Raw genomic sequence first — 22,277 nt, 5'->3', positions numbered from 1 at the left:
CACCCCACCTCCAGAAACTTACAGTCCCTTGCATATCTATTACACTTCCATCCTAAGGCACCAAGATGAAGAAGAGCCTCCCCTCAGACTATGATGAAATCACAGTACCCTTGGCAGGCGCGCAACACCCATTGGGCTCACGGGGCTTCAGCCCCCCCGTCATGTGCGTCAGCCCGGCTGAGATAGCCTCGCGGGCTGGCGTCCGTCTGATTGCAGCCGCACCCGAGTACTTAACAGGTCTTTAAAAGACCATTTACTCGTTAATGAGGCTTTTGTTGTGTGTTCACCCCCTTCTTACAGCCACTCTGCCTATGGCTGGAAGACTTATCCCCCCGAAATCTTTTTCAGCCCCCCCCGAAATCTTTTTCAGCCCCCCCCGAAATTTTGCTCTAGTTGCCCGCCTGACCCTTGGAGTAACGTCCAGAGCCGTCGACTTTGGTACTAGGGAAACAGGTTCGGCATTGGCTCAACATCCTTGCCTGTAAATGAATATGCCCTTGTGTAATGTAAGTGATCCTCATGTAAAGCTCTCCAATGCATGTCATAAACACAGGGAAGGCTATTTATTAAACTCTGCATTACAGGGGCAGGACAGGAATGTGTTGTATTTAACACAATGCAGCGCATTCCTGACTTTTCACCAGTGCAGGCGCATAATTTGCTGCCTAGTACCACGCAGGCACCCTTGCACCATGGTGCAAGGGTGGCTGTGTTGCATGCAGGAATATTTTTGTGTAGGAAGGGTCACCTTCCTGCACAAAAACAATTCCCTGAGAAATATTTATTTTTCTATTGCAGCACACATAGAAAGAGGAAGTAACGGTGAGAAAGTTACGATGATTCACCTCATATTGCCTCCCCTAGGAAGTCGTAGCTATTTGGCGCATTCCCAAGTATACCATTAGTGGTAAATATGGTAATGCATCAAAATCCATGGGAGTTGCATGGAAAGACCCACGTAGCCCCCATTGAATGCCTCCCTGGGGTAGAGCAACGCAATGCAGCGATTTGTGCTGCGTTGCCTTGCTTCTGATTTATCAAACCACTCAGGGCATTGCAAAGTAACCTTGCGTGGCTTGCTAAATTGCATTTTAGGGTTTGCGTCGCGTATGCACCTTGTTGCGTGGTGCAAACGTAATGCAAACCCTTGATAAATATGCCAGAGAAAGTGAGCGTGTTAGAACATTAAGGGGCTTATTTACAAGCCCCTTGTGCTGCCGGTACATCACTTTTCCATATTAAAAGTGACGCACCGGCGGCGCAAGAGGCATGTAAATAGGACCCTAACTGTTTTACACCTCTGTGCTCCGCATCACTCTACCCCACCCTTGTGTTGCTCTATTCCTCGTGAGCTGCTCTTGCCATCTGTTCACCCAGCCCTGCCTCCTCTGCATCCGATCCTACAGTTTTTCCCCCTAAATCTGCTATGCTGCTACTCTGTGTGTATAACACAAGTAATCCGTCTGCGCCAGTCAGGTATTGGCTGCCAGTGTGGCTGCTATGCTTCATATGTGAAAATATACAGGCAGATCTATGTTGGAGTTGCGCCACTATTACGCCGCCGTTGCGTCACTTTTGTGACGCAGCGGTGGCGTAAACCCTGCGCCACGTTGCGCCCTATTTACATCGTGACGCATCTATGGAGATGCGTCACGGTGTAAAGCCCTGCGCCACATGAAACCTGCGTCAGGTTTCATGTGGGCGTTTCCACACAGGGGGGGCGTTCCGTCGCAGGAACGCCCCTGAAAAGTGACTCAGTGAAATCTATAAGATTTCACTGAGTCACTTTCCCAACGCTGATGCGTCAAAACCCTGCGCCTGCTTGAAGCAGGCGTAAGGCTTGACGCACCATGTTAGGTATGGGGTAGGTTGGAACAGTGCTGAAGTTGCGTCGCGCTTGCGACACAACTTCAGCACTGCACCAACCTTACGCCGGCAGATACGTCACGCAACTGCTTGTCCTTGCGCCACGATGCACCGCATTGTAAATGCGGCGCATCGCGGTGGCGCAAGGGTAAACTTGCGTGACGCATCTTCCCTGGCGCATCCATGCTGATTTGCAGGGATGCGCCAGGGAACATAAATCTGCCCCATAATGTGCTATGCTGACTTAACAATTTTGTATGATTAGTGAGGCTCTGGCTGAGACTGCACACGTTCCAAATGCTCTGCGTCATGCGACGAATATTGCGCAACTTTGCCAACATTAACAAAGACATTATCAGATCTTCAAGAATAGCTACAAAAAAAGTTAAGAACTCTCTTTTACAATATTCATGCTTTCGTTCAGTGTCACGTTGATGGTTCTAATGTTGAGTCGCCAACATTAACTAAATGTTATGTTATGTTATGTTAATGACTATCTTAAAGAACTGCACTTTCTTCCACTGCCATTTGTATGAACATGAATGTTGGCGCAATCAGTTGGACTTTTACCACCAACAGATGCTTTCTGGCAAACCATACTCAACTGCAACCTGATTGAGGCAATTAAATTGAATGCCATAAATTGGATTAATGTAACATCTGCAATTTGCAGCGCTTAGATACAGCGGTTTTCTATTATAAATGGTATTTATGTGCCAATTTTAGTAATCCCGAAGCTCCAGTTCTTAATGTGTATTGATTGGTTTTGGTCCAGGATAAGACACTGTAAGAGAGGAATGCAGACAGGCCAGCCCTTGAATGTTATTGGCCTCTACATATATCTCTGACGAGGCTCCCCGAAGCGCTGTTATAATTTTTATGGAGGTGGGCTGCTGAGGCAGAGGGCCGGCCAAACATTCATGCGCACTTTAGGAATTGCAAACCACTCCTCCACTCCCCTGCTCTGTCAGCAGAGTAGCCTCGCCATTCCCCGCCGGGCAAAGTTGCCGCGCCTGCAAATGGAAAAAATAAAATGATCATAACTTTCAGTTATTATAAAAAAAATTCCTTCCACTGCTGAAAACTAGTGGAGGAATGCTCCTCCGCCTTAGCGGAGAAGCCGCCACTGTGTGCAAGAACTGTTGTCTTTGTCAATATGTTTTAGTCATGATGTACAGCTGCGGTACAGCAAGGCTGAAAGTGAATAAAAATAAAAGGTGCTATGATACAGTCAGTGTTCCCACTTCATAGCGTTTTTTTGTTTATTTTCAGCCATGCTGTACAGCAGGAGTTCCTCTACAATATGGCTAAATAACACACTAACAAAGCCAATAGCTATCGTATAGGCGAGACATATTGGCTTTGCCAATGCTTGTTTAATTTTTGATTGACTTTATCATATTTTACGTGATATTTATGTATGATATACATGGCAAACATTTTCAGAACTCGGCTTGTTCATGAGCTCTTAGATCCTTGGCTCAGCTCAGTTCTGACTCCGCTCACCCTGTTAATTTGTTGGCCAACCCTCCTTTAGTGCGTAGTGTAAACCCTTTTTACTGCTGTATTATGAAAGCAGATTTCTGAAGGCAGGAATATTTGTGCATGTTTCTTGTGTGAAAAGGTTGTTACACTGGCGAGGCATTATGTTGTTTAGAATTCTGTGTTTTTGTGCTGTATTTTTGCAACGTGATGCTGTTGTGTTGTATTCAGTTTTGTTGTGGTGAGTATTGTTATCTTTGATTTGTGTTGTTACGTTGCTTTGTGCATGTTCTTGTGTTATGTTCTGTTACTTACTTTAGATATGTCAGTAAACGCTACTGCTGCCTTGCCAGACAAAAGCAGCACGTACCTTTGAAGTTCCTATGACAAGTCACCGTTTAACACACTCGAAGTCAGAAAATTAAAGCTTATCCAGCTCTTCGACCACTTAAGACATCAGTCAGACCAAAACTGTGGCAGAACCTTTATTTTAACTGCCCTAGTGCTCACTTTATATGACCTGTCTTGTTATGTTACCCAGAAGGTAATGCAACTACAATGAACGTGATTGTGGCTAGTTATGTAAAGCGGAATTTTGACTAGATGGCTCATTTAATATCAAGGAAACATCTACGAGTTGTCGCAATCTTGACGCTTTAATATATAACAACAATAAACATCCTAATATTGCACCCAGAGAAATAAGCATTCATCTTTGACGGCCGGACCCTCCTCCCTGCCTGTGTTACATTCTCCAATAGGAGCCCAGTTTCATGATTTTAAAAGGAACTGAGATTGTGATGTGTCTTTATTGTTACAAGCATTGATAAAGGCGAAGTCGCCGAAACGCGTCTGCTTATTGTGACAAATAAATGGCAGTATTGACCCCGTGTGTGCCCGTTCTTCTATGTGGAGGAATTCTTTGAATGTTTACGTGAGTGCACCCTCATGCCAGTGCACCTGCCCTATAGCAGTACAGTGACTTAGGTGAAGTTGGAAACGGATTAGTAGAAAGTTGCTTGAACCATCGTCGCAATTTGCAGTGATTTGGCCAGTGTGAAGTTGATCAAAGGTCAAGGATTATTTAATCTGGGGAAGAAATGTCACCGGACAGACTTCCTGCGCCCCTGGGTTAATCAACTACAGAATGGTGCTATCTGCTGCAGGCGAGGGGCAACTACCATGTTGTAATTACATTGCATGAGTAGACACTTCAGCAATTGATGGGGTGTGTAGGATGTTTTAACATCCATTTGATAAGGAAGAACTGCTCCCTTGAGAGCATGTGGCAGCCCATACAGGGCGAAATGATGAGGAAGGACCCAGAAGGGGATTTTTAGCATGTCATAAAACTACAATGAATGTGACTGTGGCTAGTTATGGAAGGCGGATTTTTGACAAGATGGCTCCTTTAGTATGAAGGAAATATCTACGAGTTGTCGCAATCTAGACGCTTTAATATATAACAACAGTAAACATACTAATATGGCAGCCGGTAGAATGAGTATTTATCTTCGACGGACGGCCCCTCCTCCCTGCCTGTATCACGTTCTTCAATGAGAGTGCAGTTTCATGATTTTAAAAGGAACTGTGATTGTGATGTGTCTTCTTTGTTACAAACATTGATAAAGGCGAAGTTGCCGAAACGCGTCTGCTTATTGTGACAAATAAATGGCAGTATTGACCCCGTGAGTGCCCGGTCTTCTGTGTGGAGGAGTTTTTGTAATGTTTACATGAGTGCACCCTCATGCCGGTGCACCTGCCTTGAAGGAGTTTGGCAACATAGGTGAAGGTGGAAACGGATATAGATAGATAGATAGATAGATAGATAGATAGATAGATAGATAGATAGATAGATAGATAGATAGATAGATAGATAGATAGATAGATAGATAGATAGATAGATAGATAGATAGATAGATAGATAGATTGATAGATAGATAGATAGATAGATATATGCGTGTGTATATGTATGTATATATGTGTTTGTGTGGGGGTAAAGACCCCTTATAAGGAATCCGTCACCCCGCATGAAATTACAAAGCGGTCGTCACAACGACCGCGTTGTAACGACGCATACTATTACCCCGCAAGTCGTAACAACGACTTGTGGAGGGGGGAGGAGGGGTTGGATTTAAAATCCAACACCTCCCTACTGTCCGCACAAACTGGAGTTGGAATAGTAAATTATACTATTCCAACATCCAGCGCCCCCTCTCCGCAAGTCGTTGTTACGACTTGCAGGGTAATGGTATGCGTTGTTACAACGCAGTTGTTGTAACAACCGCGTTGTAATTGCATGCGGAGTGAAGGCATGTGGAATAAGGAGGCATATTCGTGATTGTGTGTGTGTGTGTGCATGTATGTGTATTATATATATATATATGTGTTTGTGTGTTACATGTTTAAGTGCTTTTATTGTACGAAATGCATGGTATTAAAACCCATATCACAAGGAACCTGAAAATAATTCATGGTTGCCCGTCAAATATAGACTTTATCATCATCACAACAGCCACCAAACCATTATGGAGATATTTAACATTGTCAGGGCTGCTAAGATTATTCAGCATGAAGGATCAAATTATAAGGCAAAGTTCTCCAAATTATGCAGCAATTTATGCATATTATGCTGTATATTCTCTAACAGTATTATTTTCATCCATTTGAGCTAAAAATATTTTGCGGAAATCTGAAGCTTTTGCAAATATGGTGCCAATATCATAAATCCATAATTATGTGGGAAACACTAGTGCCACAGAATCTAAGGGCCTGATTTGGATTTTGGTAGATGGGTTACTTCTTCACAACAGTGACAGATATCCCGTCCGTCGAAACATAAATCCCATAGTAAATAATGGCATTTAGATTTCGGCAGACAGGATATCCGTTGTCTTCGTGACAAGGTAACCTGTTTGCCGAAATCTAAATTAGGCTCTAAACCTAAATTCGCTGACTCTCGCCATTGCACATTGTTTTATTAATAATTTTTTAAGAAAGGCCAACAAAACCTACACATTCATACTCCAATAAGTGCCCTTTCTTAGCTGCACTTTGAAGAACACAGCTTTTTCAAGATAACTACCCTAAAATAAACATGTGATATGAAAAATACATAATGGCTACCATGTGTAATATGGTCTAATATTGATTTACGGTTTATGATGTTACCAGAACACTGTGATGGAAATACTGGACCACATTAAACAGTTAACCGTTATGTATCTTTTATGTATTACACAGTGGCAGTCACCACTGTGTAGATATGGTTCTCTGTCCATTGAAAAGGCGTGTTTTGGTTTGTATATAACTTTTGAACCCATGCACGCACTTGCACCAAATCTGGCAGTTGCATGGTGTAGTTAGCTAAGGTGTGGCAAGTAAATGTATATGCAGACCTATGCAAGAGAAAAGAAGTTAAGAGGCAATGAAAAATTATGTTTTTTCCCAAACAACTGAATGGAATCAAACTAAACTTGACAAGAAACTAGAAGGTCAGCTTTTGTTTGCTATAAATCAGTTTATATGCTTTTGAGATACACATTTTTTGAAAAATTGACGAGCAGGTTTTAAAGTGTTAACACTCTTGTGTACCTGTGTCATTTGTGATCCTCAATACTTCTTCACCCAGAGAGGGATCCTGATTGTATGAGGGTGTTTTTCTCCTGTTGTTCCTTAGGATCCATTGCTCCAGAGTTGGTCCATCTGATCTGAGTAATCTGATCATGACATGGGGCAAGATCCCAATATTCTGAAAAAAAGGCCATATTGGTACTTGTATTTTAGTTTTTTTCATTAGGGCATGCCAAGGTTTCATGCTGCTAAAAAAAGGAAAAAAGAGTAAGCATGTAAGAGGCAGGTGGCCACCTCCAGACCACCCCATCAGGTCAAGCATTGTAGGGGGATCCTCAAAGTACCCCTTAGAGAAAAAACAAAAAAACATGCAAATGAGTCGTGGAATCCGTGGATCTTTTTGGGGATTTGAAATACCCTGACACTGACACCTATCCATCCTCAGGTGGGTAAACTGGGCTCCAGACCTTGAAGTTAAGTTCCCTACATAAAATGTTGAGAAAATCAACAGATTATATTACCATCTTCAAATGCATTACTGTAGAAAATGTACGACACCACGCATTGTTATAATCACTCTTGTAAGCAGCAAGAGGATTTTTCTTTTCTAGTTCTAAGGAAAATACACTTAGGTTGTTGTTCACTTGACATTAATGATTTCAACTGAATTATTGCAAGAACCTTGAGGCATTGTTATACACGGGCATGCGAACATGTTGGCCTGTGAACCTTTCCTTGTAAAGCACTCTGATACTCATTGAGTCAATGTTTGTGCATCATAAAACTGCAAATAAATAAATCATCCTTCCAACGCTTGTCATTTATTATTAAAAAACAAGCTACACTAGCTGTGCTAGTGCTTTTTAAGTAAGACTCCTAAACACCCAGCATATGTAATCCTTACATTGGCTCATCAAATTAACAGAGTTTTATGTTATGTTATGTTAAGGGAGCTTGTATAGCGTACGGTTATCCTGGGGTGTCCTGGCGCTGAGCGTACCTGCTGGTTTCTGTGATGGAATATTACTGTGTGAAGAGTCTGGTTTCCAGCCCTTTTCTGAATGAGAGGAGATCTGATGAGTTCCTCAGATGGAATGGGAGCTCATTCCAAGCTTTGGAGGCACATGTAATGAAACTTCTGTCCCACTCCCCCCCCCCCCCCCCCTCCCAGCTGGCCTTTTTGATCGGGGGAATTCTGACTAGTTTTGCCTCTGTGGGCCGCAGATTCCTAGCGGGCACGTACCATTTGAATTTCTGCCTGAGATGGTTAGGGCCAATTCCATTGAGGGCTTTAAAGGCCATACAGAGGCCCTTAAAACGTACTATTTTCTTCACGGGGAACCAGTGAAGTTGTGCCAGCTCTTTCTTTACAGAGACATATTTGGGAGTTCCTGTGAGTAGTCTTGCTGCTGCGTTTTGTGCAATTTGCAGTCTATTAATGTGCTTTTTTTGGGTATTTAGCAGAAGACTGTTGCAGTAGTCGATCTGCGCCATAATGAGGGCTGGGATCACTGTTCTGAGACTGCTCTCATGAAGAAAAATCTTTATTTTCCTTATTATCCTAAGGATTAGGAAGCATGCTGAGACCACCATGCTTATGTGATCGCCATAAGAGAGCTTATTGTCCATGATCACCCCCAGGTTTTTTGCTTTCCTGGTGAGTGGGGGCACACGCCCAGCTCTTCTGGCCACCACTCTGGCGTCCACATATTAGGGTTATTTCCCAAAATAAGGACCTCTGTTTTGCCTGAGTTTAATTTTAAGCAGTTGGCCAACATCCATCCTGAGATGGCCTTCATGCAGTAATGAAATTGAGCCCCAGTTTCCTTCTCTTCTCCGTTTCTGATTGACAACACTATGTGCGTATGAAAAGGAAACTGTGCCCATTGCAAAGCATCCGAAGAGAGAGCAACATTGTAAGTGACTTGTGCAGCTCAATGCCATCAATCAGCTGAGTCTCTATCTGCTCTTGGGAGGCATATACAGCTTCTTGCCAGAAAGTATGAAAGGTGGGCTAGGGAGGGGTGGCACTTTAGAGGAGCGGGCACTGGGTTCATAGAGTAGTAACTAATTCGGCCCTGGGTATTGTTGGACCTGGATCAGTGCTCCATGTTGTAAGAAACCATATTCCCTTATGTCCCCCTAATCCATGCGTTTGCCACACTCCCCCTCCTTGCCCATCACTGTAAATTCATCATGAAAAGCAACAATCTGCATTTTTTCCGCAGTGTTGTGTTTCACCCACCCCCAACTTTTGTACATAACACATCATTATCATTAAAGTTGTATTTTCATTTCTGCGTTTTCTGGATACTATATTTACTGTGAAACGTCTTCGGAAAAAACATGAACAAAAAAATCTTGCAGTTAATGACCAAGTGCAAAAGAGAGTCCAGGCATCCCTGAGTGACCTTTAATGTCGGAGAATAATGAAATTAAAGACGCACAGCAGCTAATCTTCAATTCAAATAGTCCCTTCAAAAGAAATATGATAAAATGAAGCACAGTCCTTTATCCTAATGCCAAAGAATAGCTAAAGGTTAGGAGTCAATTTAGAAGAAGAACCTGCATTTATACCGAATTATTGTACATTTAGTTGCTTGCGAAGTCTTTCTTGAGACCGGACTTGTTGAAATAATAATCATTTTAGCTAAACAACAATTTCCTCCGAGTGCCCTCATTTTGACAGTCATAAGAGTAATGCTTGTCAACTTTCTGAAAGTCACAAGGATTCTGAGGACAATGCATGGAAATCTGTGATAGGTGGTAGATTGCAAGCGTATTCCTGGAAAAATCTCGTGATATTCCCAATAGGATCCTATTCCTACTGTCCAGAGCTCTCCATCGCAAGCGCATATTTATATTTCTTTTTTTCCCTCCACAAGTAAAATATTTTTCACCGTGGCAACACCCCTTCGCCTATACCCGAGCAAATATGTGGATGATCCATTCCTCTTTCCACCCTGGAAGAGGAGTTACACCAGCCCATAGCTAGAGAAAAATCTCCAACCATTACCAATGTGGAAAGTAGAAGGTGAGGAGTTTCTGAATGCTGACAAGCTACCATGTTTGTGGACATTCATAAACCTCCAAGGCAAACCATGCCCAGGAAGGCAGATTTCACATCCCTTGAATGGGATTGATGGGTGCAGAGAAAACCACACTTCTGACAGTGATCTCTGCACACGTAAATGGGCTTAGAGTTGCAAGAACACTCTTTCTGAATTCCGAGCATGCATAAGTAAGGTACATTTGGCCGTAAACATAGGTTGATGACCAAATTTACCTTTATGTATCGGCCCTTCAGAGTCTTGCAGACTAGTAGGTGTTTTCTGCCAAAATCAGAGTTTGACTGGTCACTTTATATGGGATTTTATTTTGTGTACAAAAAGATTGAACTTAGTTTCTACATTTCGTCTTTACAACCTTTGAAGAGGCTGTATAAAACTAAGCAAGTTCCTCATTCAGATGAGGAATTGGGAACCAGTATATTCACCATCAACTTCAGTGTTGACTGTGTGGCCTTGTTAAGATTAGTTGTAACTCAAAGGTGTAACCCATGCGAAAAGCTACAAGAGGCAGAGTAAAGGTCCTCATTCTAGAGTTTAGTTTGCTATCTAACACCAGGGGGATGTTCATACTGTATTTATTTGCCTTTCAGCAGGTCTGAGGCCCTCTTTTCGTAGTGTTTTCCCCCTTGGTCTGATGGGATTGGATGCTTGTAGTGTGGGTCTGATCATGTGATCAAGCCTCACAGTGCGGCATCTGTGACATCACAAATGGAATTTTCAGACTGGCTTGATCTTCTTCTCCAGGAGGGAGATAGGGGTTGTTGGTGAGATGAACTACAGCAAGGAGGTTGATATGACGTCCCATGATCACAGAGTCACATACAGGAGTCAACACAGCTTGAGTCTTTGTTAGTGCTAGCTTTCATGCACTACTTGGAACCTCTCAGGCTAAATCAGGGAGCGACCCAGGTTCCCGGAGTCATGCCTGCCCCAGGATAACCACCCCTCAGAATAGTGAATCACCGGCAGTCAGAGTTGGATTTCAGATTTTTATGTCTCTGGGTGGATTCACAGGATCTAAATATGTGCCACTGCTTCGACATGACTCCATACTGCTGATAGGTGATAGACTGCAGGTAGGACGAGTGAGTGATGAGTGAGTGGCCACTAAACGACCTCAAGAAGAGTCTTTGATACCCCTTAGACTGGTGTTGGATAGTTTGGTTTGTCTCATCCAGTCAAGAGACGCATTTACATTATTGCCCCAGAAACTTTGAGAAAGGATGAGGTTTCTATTTTCCTCACGGGAACTGTGTTTGTTAGGTGATACACGGAGTCAGTGAGGATTTATGAAGAGGCCTACAGCTCCACTGAATTGTTTGTTCTGGTAAGTACTGCTCTCAACTCCAGAAGGGTCTTGGAGGCAGGTGCGGCTAGTGTCAGGGAAAAGTGGGAGGTGGGGGACGGACAATGACAGTACACAGAAAAATAAAACTCACCTGCCGCCCACCGCATTGCCGCTCTCCTGCTCCTCTGCAGCACAGGCCGAGGCTCCCAGACACCCTTATGGCCAATCCAGTCTAATGCTGCTGGCAGCATGGGAGAAGCGCCGGGATTGGCCTGAGCGCCCTAGATTTGCTCTCTCACAGGGACTGGGAGCCTGTGCCTGCTGTCTCCAACCGAGCAACGGAGATCAGGTTGGAGACATCTCAGCGTGCATGCCAGTTTGGCTGTCCTAAGACAGCTGGCCAAACCCACATGCGCACTTGACAGCAGTGCCCACCACTCCTCCTATTCCGTCATCACGATGGCCTTGCCTCCTAGACTAGGCCCTATAGAGTAAAATTAAATGATAATAAACCTGTGTTATTATCATTTTATTTGACAAGTTTCTGTGCTGGCAGGAGGGGGCGACTCTTCTCCGCCATAACGGAGAAGCTGTCGCTGCTTGGAGGGGTTTGGGGGGGTTACAAGGAAACAGACTCTCACAGGCTGGGATTGCAAAGTTTTATGCCTCACTGAGAAATGATGCAGGATTATAATCCTACTCAACTAGGTTTGAAACTGGGAGCTAATGGCCATGAGTATTAATAAGGAACTTTGAGCTAAACTTGTCCGAACAATGGCATCAATCCCAAAGATAGGGGGTTTGGGTAAGATCCCATGTTATCAGTGAACTCCACAAAGATGGAAGAAAACATAAGGCTGAAGCTGTCAGATAAACCCTGTCAGTGTCCAAGTCAGAAGTGTCATTAAACAAAGCTGCACCCACCAGGATATTACCCCACTATCCACCACGCAGTGAAATAATATTAAAGCCCTTCGAAGTAAGCGATCAACTATTATGGGAAGAGTGGGCATGAGTGAGACTCGCAACTGAGACCAGCATGGTTAAATTCTGGGTGGGCCAGAAAGTCCTATGGGCTCTAATGTAAACATGGTTGATAATAAAAATGTTGTTTAATGAACAAATGGAATAGTGTGCACTTAAAATATCAAGTCAGGACAATGTTCAATAATCAGTACTGATCTGGATACATTTGAGAATGAAGTGAAGGTATGATGAAATAAACCAAACTTAAGGAAAAAGACACTTTGACTCACCAAAGTTGTCTGATTGATGTGAAGGATAAACACCCCGAACATTATTGTTTGGTTTTCAGTCACACTGAAACTATATCACCACAGGAAGCATAAAAAGAAATCAAGTCACTGATTCCATTACATTGGGTATGTGAGAAAGTATGGGTCAAAGGTGAATGAGGGGTACCTTGATGAACACATGCTAATTCCCTGGTGTGAAAAAGGCCGATATATGCTCAAATCCACGCATAAATGAAGCAATATAGATGGTGGTTGTCAATGACGGGGTTGTTTTCCACCGGCGGGTCCCAAGTGACATGAGAGGCAACAAGTGGAAAGCACTAGCTTTCTATGAAGTTTCATGAAACCACGAGGTAGAAAACTCCCATTATTGATAGCCACCCTGTGAATTACCGGTAAAGAAGAGAGTTGTCATGGGGACCCATGCACAAAATGGCCTTCCTATCCTGTCTGTCGGGACCCCTCCTCAACCTGTAAGTATTTCTTGCCCTGCCCCCCTCCTCCTCCTTCACCCCCTGGCCCTCTCACCACATAAAAAAATGCCTGTGTCCTGCCATTCTACTTCAACCAAATATTTTTTTTAAATACCTGCCACCCTGCCACTCTCCTACTACCCCTTGAAATGCCCTTCTATCAATTCCGACAAGATACTAAAAAATAAATACCTTGCATCTTGACACTCATCATTATCTACTTCATCTGCCTTCCTCACCAGAGTCCTGACTTAGTGAGCAACTCCGTGGCTCTGTAGCAACTTTCTCGTAATGATGAGAACAGTCTTGTTCCGACGAAGAAGTTCTCTTTATTCATCAACCCCAATGCAGTCACAACATATCCAAGTGCAAGACAAGAATGCGGGCAACATTCCATGACCTAACATTTATATGTGGAACATGGAATGTAACACTACATTCTAAGCAAGAGATTCTGTATGTGACACTGAACAAATTACATAACAACAAATTAGGCAAACGGGGAGGCATATGGGGTGAGATCCGTGTGCCATACCTTGGATGGGAAGCTGCGTTTCTCGAGACCTCCCAAAAGGCCAGGACTAGGATAGGCTCGATGCCAAGGTCAAGGGACAGAAGTTGCTCCATTTACAAAGCCTCTGCCCCCTACTCTGAGGCATAAGTTGATATGTGGAAGTAGCTCAGAGTTACAAGTACCCTGCAGCAGAGAGAGCCGGAGAGCGGCCCCTTTCCATGTTCCAGAGAGGCTGTATGGTGTCTCGTTTGGTTTCCTGGGAGGCGGTGTCTTTGAGATGTTTGGCCACACCATGAACCAGATGGATCACAGTGTCTCCTACGTGGGTGAACAGGCAGCGTCTAGGTTGCATGCAGCAGAACTGACGGAAGCTCCAGGAGCTGCTGTGCACATGGCAAGGATCTGAGAAAGTGACACCTGCCCTCCCATGTGAAGATGATAGCGAATGGATGGTCCCACTGATAATAAATGTTTAGTTTCTTAGTTTGTCAGTGATAGGACGAAAGCCCCTGTGGCGGTGCCGAGTGACGAGGTAGAGGTTCTGGACTAGCTAGATAGCGTGTCCATGGAAAATCAGGTCAGCCTTGCTCCGTGACATCTTCAGGAGGGCTTCAGCTACTTGGTCTGTGAAGAAATGGACCCACGTCAGGATGTCCAAGATGGAGTCAGGTCACCCTGGAGCGGGCGCCACTCGATGTTCCCTGTCCAGCATCATGGGGGAGTTTATTTGTCTCCACAAATCGTCAGCAAAGGTTCCGCTGTAAAAGCCATGATATCTCTATGATCTGGTCCCCTAGGCTTCCCCCTCCACCCCGATGCGGATTTTGTTCTGGTGATTTGTATTTTCCAGGTCCCCTTGCTTCATTTGGAGTTCAATGTGCTGTTCTTTCAGCTGCTTCAGCTTGCAGCAGAGCATTTCTTGATCTTCGGATCTGGCATCCACTGTTCATTTTAAGTCATCAACACATCCCCCAATCTTGTGGACATTGCGTCAAATGTGTTAGATGCAGGATTTAAAGTCTGTTTTAAGGGAACTAATTTCAAAGCAGATTTCTTGCATGAAGCGGTCCATATAGCCCTGAGAAATGGGCACTGATGTAGTGCCACCTGCCGCACTGTTAGAGGGGGGATGCAATAGCTCCATGTCCACAAGGGGTGGAGAGCAATCTGACTGGATTGTCCTTGGTAGATCCAATTGACTTGTATTTAGCAGATTTATAGCGAGGCATGGTCGTCACCCCAGAGGTGCCCAGAAGGGGTAGCCTTAGTGTCGATTCGGAGCCGCACCCGCGCCCTCTGTGGGAAGGTCTTCACAACGTTGGCTTTGGGACGGTATGAGACCATCTGTATGGCACAGCGGGGCAGCAGAGGCAAGGTGCCGGCGGTCCCCAGATGATGCGAGAGAGACCCCTCCTCTTCAATCCAGTGGATGGTACCTTCAGGGGCATGGAGCTCGCAGGGCGCCTACAGTGCCGAGCAGGGGGTAGGGGATGACAGGGCGATAACGTCCCCTAGTGCAACCCCAAGCCACCAACCCCACCTCGAAGGCATCAGGAAGATCAGGTGAAGGTGACCTTAGATCAGGTGAAGGTCAAGGTGACCTTCCTTGGCCAGTGCTCAGTCTATAGAAAGCCTCTAAAATCGCCAACTTTCTCAGGCAATCCAGGAGAGGTGTTGCCATGAGTTCCCTGTGCCGAGAGAGCAGCCTTGACAGGCGCACACCCCAGACCTCTCCCACGGGCACAGTCTCTCCTCCACCCGCTCTGCACAGACAAGGCCCCCAGTCACCGGTGTCTTGGGCCTTGCCCCCTCACCAGCAAAGTTGCATAGCTGTCGCAAGGGTCTTCACCACCATAGACTAGAAAGGGCAGGGGGGCCAAGTGGTCCACTTCTTCCCTTGCAGCACCCCCCTCGCTCCAGTCACAGCTTCTATCATGGGGCACCCGAGGGGGGGACAATTTCGGGGCCATAGTGGGTCTTTCAATACTCGCGATGCAGGGAGGGGTATGCCAAGGCCCTGCACTGGTATGCAGACCTCTCAACCCCCCCAGGGTGTCAGGACTCAATGACGACACTAACTCGCTGGTAGACGCATTGGAGCCCACAAGGAGGGGCTCTCGAATACTCCTAGGCTGTTGTCGCCTGCTGAGTCCTCCTGCAGGTGTGTCCATTGTGCAGGGTCACGACTATGCAGATTGGGGCTCTCAGGCCACAGGACTTCTCCAGGCCCAGTGACAATGACAATCAGCGATCTACACTGGAGGCCCAGCACAGCAGTTGCTCACAGGATAAGGCAAACCTCTGCCCCGGGCCCTCTCCCTCCTCGACCTCGTCAGGAGACCAGTACATAGAGGCCTACCACAATATCACAAAAGATGGTGGCCTCTTGGGGACCGAGCCATCTCAGCAGTCGCGACAGTCAGTACAGCCACCCCAGGTGTGGTGCTGGGCACCCAATGTAGTCCCGTGCCGCAGTTTAGCGTACCATTCTCCAAGGCGGGCAGAATACAGGCGACCCGTCTTGCACCCTTGTCAGCCCAGCCAATCGCGGCACAACTGCCACAACATTGTGGGTCTCGCAGCTAGGATGAGGCTGCTTGCAGATGTTCACTTTGCCTATGCCAGGATCGAAGTTATGGGGCTCACTATTCCCCTACGCATGCAGGGGGTGCAAGCCCCATGGCTAACTTTGTGACAGTGAGGAGTGGTCTTGGTTCTCAGAAGGTGCTGGAAGGTCAGCGGGGGTCCATAGCCAAGACAAGACAGGTCTTACTCCATGCCCTGTTAGGCCACAGCCCCCATTTCAATATGTGTTAGGTGTCAGAGCACAAGCACTGGGGCCTGGTTAGCAGAGTCTCAGTGCATAGAGTCTAAAAACCAGCAGCATCAGTGTAAAAAAAAACAAATTTAGCATGATCATGCAAAAAGAGGCATTTTCCTACAGTTTCCCCTTGATTTGTGTTGTTTTTTCTATAACATCGTATGTCTTCCTTTTGGTTTGCATTTTTTAATGTAATTTCCTCATACTTTAATCATTTGAATTGCGAAGTGTTGGAAAATGTAATTCCTCAACTTAATTCTGTCTCTTTAAAAATAATGTGACCTAGATTCTAAGCCACTCAGCTGCCTATAAAAAGTATTCAATGTGATTGGACAATAATCCACATTGCTTAGTTATAAAATATGTTTTTTCCTAACGTTTCCCAATTTGGTTTTCTTGTTTTCATACAAAGGTCCATGGCCAGAAGTGACCTCGCAAACTAAAGCTGTGTTTCCGCTAGCAACATTGGGAAGCAGGAACACATGGAGTGCTGTCTGTGTAGGCAAGAGTTCCACTGGTCTGGCTATCTCTCTTTCGGCTCCCGGTAATGCTATCATTGGCCAATATATACTGAAAATTCAAGTGTCTACCGGAAACAGAAATATTCTCTACCAACTGGGCAAGTTCTACCTTCTCTTTAACCCCTGGTCTCAAGGTATGTAATACCTAATATGAATTTATGTAATCCAAAAAATACTACAAAAAACATAGAAGTATGTTTGTCCTATAGTAACGTTGGGCAGACATAAGTATTAACTGTGAGAGAATGCTTAGTTTTCATGACATTGTACAATCGTCTTCATTTGGAAAAAACATATACATACATATATATATATATATATATATTCACTTAAAAAACCATAGGTTTCACACATGTTATAGTTAGCTGGACATTTCACTCGTAAAAAACCAATGAAATTCCCCCGTTATAGTTAGTGCAGGCAACTATAACTCATGCGACCGCAATACTCTGCTGATGACGTCAGATATTACATCACTGTATTTAGACACTTATTTACCCATGTCTTCTTCCATTAATCTTTAGCTATACATATATTACAAATATTTATTTTTCATAAAGACACATATGTCATCAGTGATGTAATATCTGACGTCATCAGCAGAGGATTGCGGTCGCGTGAGTTATAGTTGCCTGCACTAACTATAACGGGGGAATTTCATTGGTTTTTTACGAGTGAAATGTCCAGCTAACTATAACATGTGTGAAACCTATGGTTTTTTAAGTGAATTTGCAAGGTTTTTTAAATGCTAATTCGTAACTATAACGTGTGTGAAACTTATGGTTTTTTCAGTGAATTTGTACGGTTTTTTAAATGCTAAGTTATGTATTTATTAATTATTATTTTTTTTCATGTTTTACACCGTGCGCGCACCGTGCGTGAGCTGTGGGTGCTCGGTGCACTTCGCGCACCGAGCACCCACGGATCGCAGTGCGTGCCGTGCGCGCACGGTGCGAGCACCTCACGATTTAAAAAAAATATATATATTGTTTTTTTCTCCCTTGGGGGTCCTTCTATGACCCCCTGACCAAGGCTAGGGGGTCAGGAACTGTCCACTCTGCCCCCTTTTCACGTTCTCCACCTTTTTTTTTCACCCCCTCAGACTGCGAGAGACAAAATGGCGGCCGACACTTCCTGGTTTCGACCGATTCGAATGTTTACCGACATCTAACAACCAATCAGAATTGCGCTCGCGCTCGGCAGGGTGCGCGCGCAGTGCCCACACGGTGCGCACGTATAGATATTGATATGCTTTTAAATGCTATTTTCTCAGGAAATACTGAACAGATTTACACCAGACCTGCAAAAGGCACTTCCTTGACCTTATGGCTACCGCTCTGCCAAATTTCAGGTAATTCTGTTCAGCCGTTCTGGCTGTAGCTGCGACTAAAGGTCCTATGGAAAAATGCATGGGGAAAACGTGTTTTGGGACCCCTCCTTTTTCTCGGCCCCCGCTTGACGAATCACCCCGAGACTTTCAGGGTAGGAGCTGAACGGAGCGCCCCATTTGTTTTGAAAATTTCGCGAGGAGTCGTCAACCGGCGCCAAAGTCATTCAAAATAGAATTTTGAGATTTCCTATGGAAACTAGGTTGTAACTATAACTATCTACTGGCGACCGCCAGTAGATTATATATATATATATATATATATATATATATATATATATATATATATGTGTGTGTATGTATATATATATGTATGTATGTATATAATAATCGCCATTAGGTAGTTATAGTTAGGATTTAGTTTCCTCAGGAAAGCATTTTTTGACTTGCCTATAACTTTGGCGTTATTTGACAAATCTTCATGAATTTTTTCAAAACAAGTATCAAGGTATGTTCTGTGTGTAATGCAAAGTTTGGGGGTGATCCGTGCAGTGGGGACTGAGAACTTGGGGTACGAAATAAGGGTGCATATGTAATGTTAATTCCCATAGGAACCTTTAGCCACACCTACAGCCTGAACCGCTGTATGGACGTACACCAAATTTGGCAGGGAGGTACATGTTGGTTCAAGGAAGTACCTTTTGTCTATTTGATGTAAATCCATTCAGTAGTTGTGGAGAAATTTAAATTGAAAATTATAGTGATATCTCCAGTTGCGGAGCCTTAGCAAAAAAAGACGAGCTCATGCAGGGAAATACACCGCTCTGATTGGCTGCCAACAGTTCAACCAAGAAGTGTTGCCAGCCATCTTGGGACACGGCTTCACCATTACCCCCCCCAAAAAAAGTGAAAATAAAAAAGGGGGACAGGGTAGGACTACCCTGACCCCGAAGACATGGTCTTGGGGTTCCCCTGGGACCCCACCACAGCATAAAAGCATTTTTTTGTTTTTTTAAACGTTTTCCGCGAAATGGTGATATTCGCCACTGGGACCGCCACCCCCCAGGGCACACTTTAAAAAAAAGTTTTGCGCGAAGGGCCATAGGGCCTCCCCTTCTGCCCTGGGGACCGCCACCTCACCGGCTCACATATTTTATTTAAAAAAACAATGCAGGGGAGGCCCAATGGCACAAATACAATCATTAAGGGGGTCAGTTGCAGCCCCACGGCCTGGGGGACCACCACCTCCATGGCCCTGGTGACCGCTACCCCCCAGGACAGGGTTCAGCAATGTCTCGGGGTGCGGCAGTTTGCCATGGCTTGGCGTCCTTGGGGGTCCTGTTACCTCCAGTAAGGCCCACACGCCGGGATTGCTAAGAGGTGTTTGAAGGCCACGTCCCCCTTTCTCCACCACTCTGCAAGCGGGCTCCTGGCGCACAATTGGTTAAGGGATGAAGTGTACTTTACTTCTGAGGGACCTAGGGGGCCAAGAAGCCCTCCTGGTACCTCCTGTACGTCCTACACAGCGGAATTCCTGAGAGCTGGTCAGAGGCCCCGCCCCCTTTCTCCACCACTCAGCAAACGTGACTACTACTTTAAAAAACCATAGAAATTCACTGAAAAAAACAAGCGTTACAGGGACGTTGTAGTTAGGAATTAGCCTTTGAAAAACCTTAGAAATTCACTGAAAAAAACAAAGGATACTGGGACGTTACAGTTAGGAAATAGAATTTAAAAAACCTTAGGAATTGACTGATAAAACCCAAAGGTTACAGGGATGTAATAGTTAGGCTCACATTTCACTTGTTCAAAAAAAGAGAAATTCAGCAGTTATAGTTAGCTGAGCTACTAGAACTTGCTCCCCCGCAATGCACTGCTTACAACCTCACATATTACATATAGTTAGCTCAGGTCAAAAGGGGATAAGCTCATCTATGTCGAAAAGGCATCTCTCTGGTTTGCAGGCACGTCAATCCATCGGCAAAACCAACCCTGACACATACCGGAAGCAAAATCGGGGTTGGCGATAAGAGCAGTCATCGGCGAGGGAAGGTGGTCAGGCCCGACTTAACCATGTCGTTTTCCTTGAAAACCGCATTTGTTACCAGCAATGAATAAAGGCCGTCGGTTCTGGCCTTGCGGTGAAGCACTTTCCATATCTGCGTGCCCATCACAACTTGAGCAAAAAAGGCCCAATGCTTTTCAAAGAGTTGTCGATTCCACTCTACCAAAAACCATAGCTGGGCAGCCTTGTAATAACGAAGCAGCTGGGGTACAGCAAGTCCCCCTTCCTGCTTTGAGCAGGAAATAAGGTGTTTATGGAGATGGAGCTTATACCCAAATACATTTATTGATATACAGTTGAAGGGAACAGATAAAATTAGGCAGAGGGGTCAGGGGTAGAGTCTGGAAGATATATAGAATGCTAAGGTGAAGTGCAAAGAGCCTAGCTTAAGAGTTCAAGGAGACGTCCCCTAACCTCTGCCACGGTAGTCAGGATTTCCCCTGTAAAGTGTTTTGAAAAGAGAATGGAAACCCCACCCTTTTTAGAAGGACCAGATGATCAATGTTGGCATGTAAACCGACTGGACTGCATTCTGTGAACAGCTTTAGCAATAAGGTGGGTCTCTTACAGAAGACAAATATCACTGCCTGACTGTTCAAGGATACAGAGGATAGCTGATCTCTTGGTGGGATTATTAAGACCCGGACTTTGAGGCTGACAATCTTAAGCCCCAGGCAGCATAAGGTGGGAAGGGAGGCTCTGAAAAGGATCCCCCCAGGGCGTATGAAGCACACAATAAAAGGCTGACATCCAGTACAGATAGCCAGTATCAGATGCGCAAATTACCCTAGAATGGATCGCAAAGTGAGAAGGAAAAAGAAAAACCCCAAAACAAATAAGTAAGGAAAAACAGTCTGCAAACAATCGTAACATGTCCATCAAACATGGGAACATTAGCGGAGAGATGGATCCATCAGTCATATCTACAATCAAGACATTGTTAGAGCCTCACGGCACGTCCCCACTACCCCGAAAACCAACAAGTAGTGACGTCTAATCTCCCGGGGTTCAGGATTCCCCAGTCCCAGCTCCTTTTCTCGTTCTATGGTCTTAGGGTCAAGGCACAAGCCATCAGGGGCAGATTTGTATCAGGTTTGGCGATGCCGGCTAGACATCAAGCGATCTCGTGTTCCAGAAGGATGAGCATCTTGGGAGGGGTGTTCTAAACCAAGAAATCTGCAAGCTTCAGAGAGGGATCTGATTTGATGGATCCTACCTTCAAGGTGAAAGATAATACGAACCAAATGTCCCCAAGAGTAGGAGATACAATGTCCCTCAGGTGAGCCGTGACTGTGCGGAGGTAGCGCCGTTTCTGATGTGTGATCGTCTCTAAGTCTTGATACAGTTGAGGTGAGTGACCCCTAAACTGAAGTGGATAGGCATATCGGGCCTTTCTCAAGATCGATTCTTTACTTTGAAAATCGTGAACACATACTAAGATGTCCGCCTAGGGGTCTTCACCGTTCTCGGCAGTCCAACTTAATGACATCAAACAGCTTAATCGTCACTTCAGCCGGGGTCCCTAAGATGAAATGAAACAGAGCTTGCACATATTCCTCTAGATCGGCATGTTCTGTCAGTTGGAACACCTTGAATATTGTTTCTTCTAGACCTGTTTTCAATGTCTTCGAAGTGAGCCTGGAGGTCAATTTGTTGTTCCTGGAGACAGAGCACCTTCTGCTGTAGACCCTCGTCTTCCTCGTCCTTTCTAGTGACTCCATCTTCTAAGGCGATGACCTTTCCCCTACTTCGTCCAAGTCTTTTTCGGACCTTGCATAAGTTCGAGTAGCGGTTTCCTTGACCTCCTGCAGGTCTTCATGTAAAGAGGTAAACAGGGACTCCATGAGCGTGCAAGTGACTGGGCTCTATGTCTTCAGCTTAAGTTGGAGACTCCATGCTCGCCATAGCTGTCTTGTCACCTGTAGCACCCCCAGGGTGTCTGGGAGCGGTCGTTTTTACGAGCTTCATCAAACAACAGGAGCAGCGTCAGGGGGTGGATCGCAGCAGGGGCCGGGTCCGG

General features: G+C 45.0%; 1 protein-coding gene across 1 annotated transcript in view; it reads left to right on the top strand.

Moving 5' to 3' along the window:
• TGM5 (transglutaminase 5) overlaps positions 1 to 22,277 on the top strand; it is a 189,993-nt gene that overhangs the window by 81,315 nt on the left and 86,401 nt on the right. The window contains exon 3 of the mRNA XM_085619303.1: positions 16,757 to 16,999. Within this exon, the coding sequence (XP_085475429.1) occupies positions 16,757 to 16,999 (243 nt within the window). The remainder of the gene's footprint in view (positions 1 to 16,756; positions 17,000 to 22,277) is intronic.

Source organism: Triturus cristatus, chromosome 7 (assembly GCF_964204655.1).
Source record: "Triturus cristatus chromosome 7, aTriCri1.1, whole genome shotgun sequence".
Taxonomy (NCBI): Eukaryota; Metazoa; Chordata; class Amphibia; order Caudata; family Salamandridae; genus Triturus; species Triturus cristatus.
This window is presented reverse-complemented; position numbering and strand designations above follow the sequence as displayed.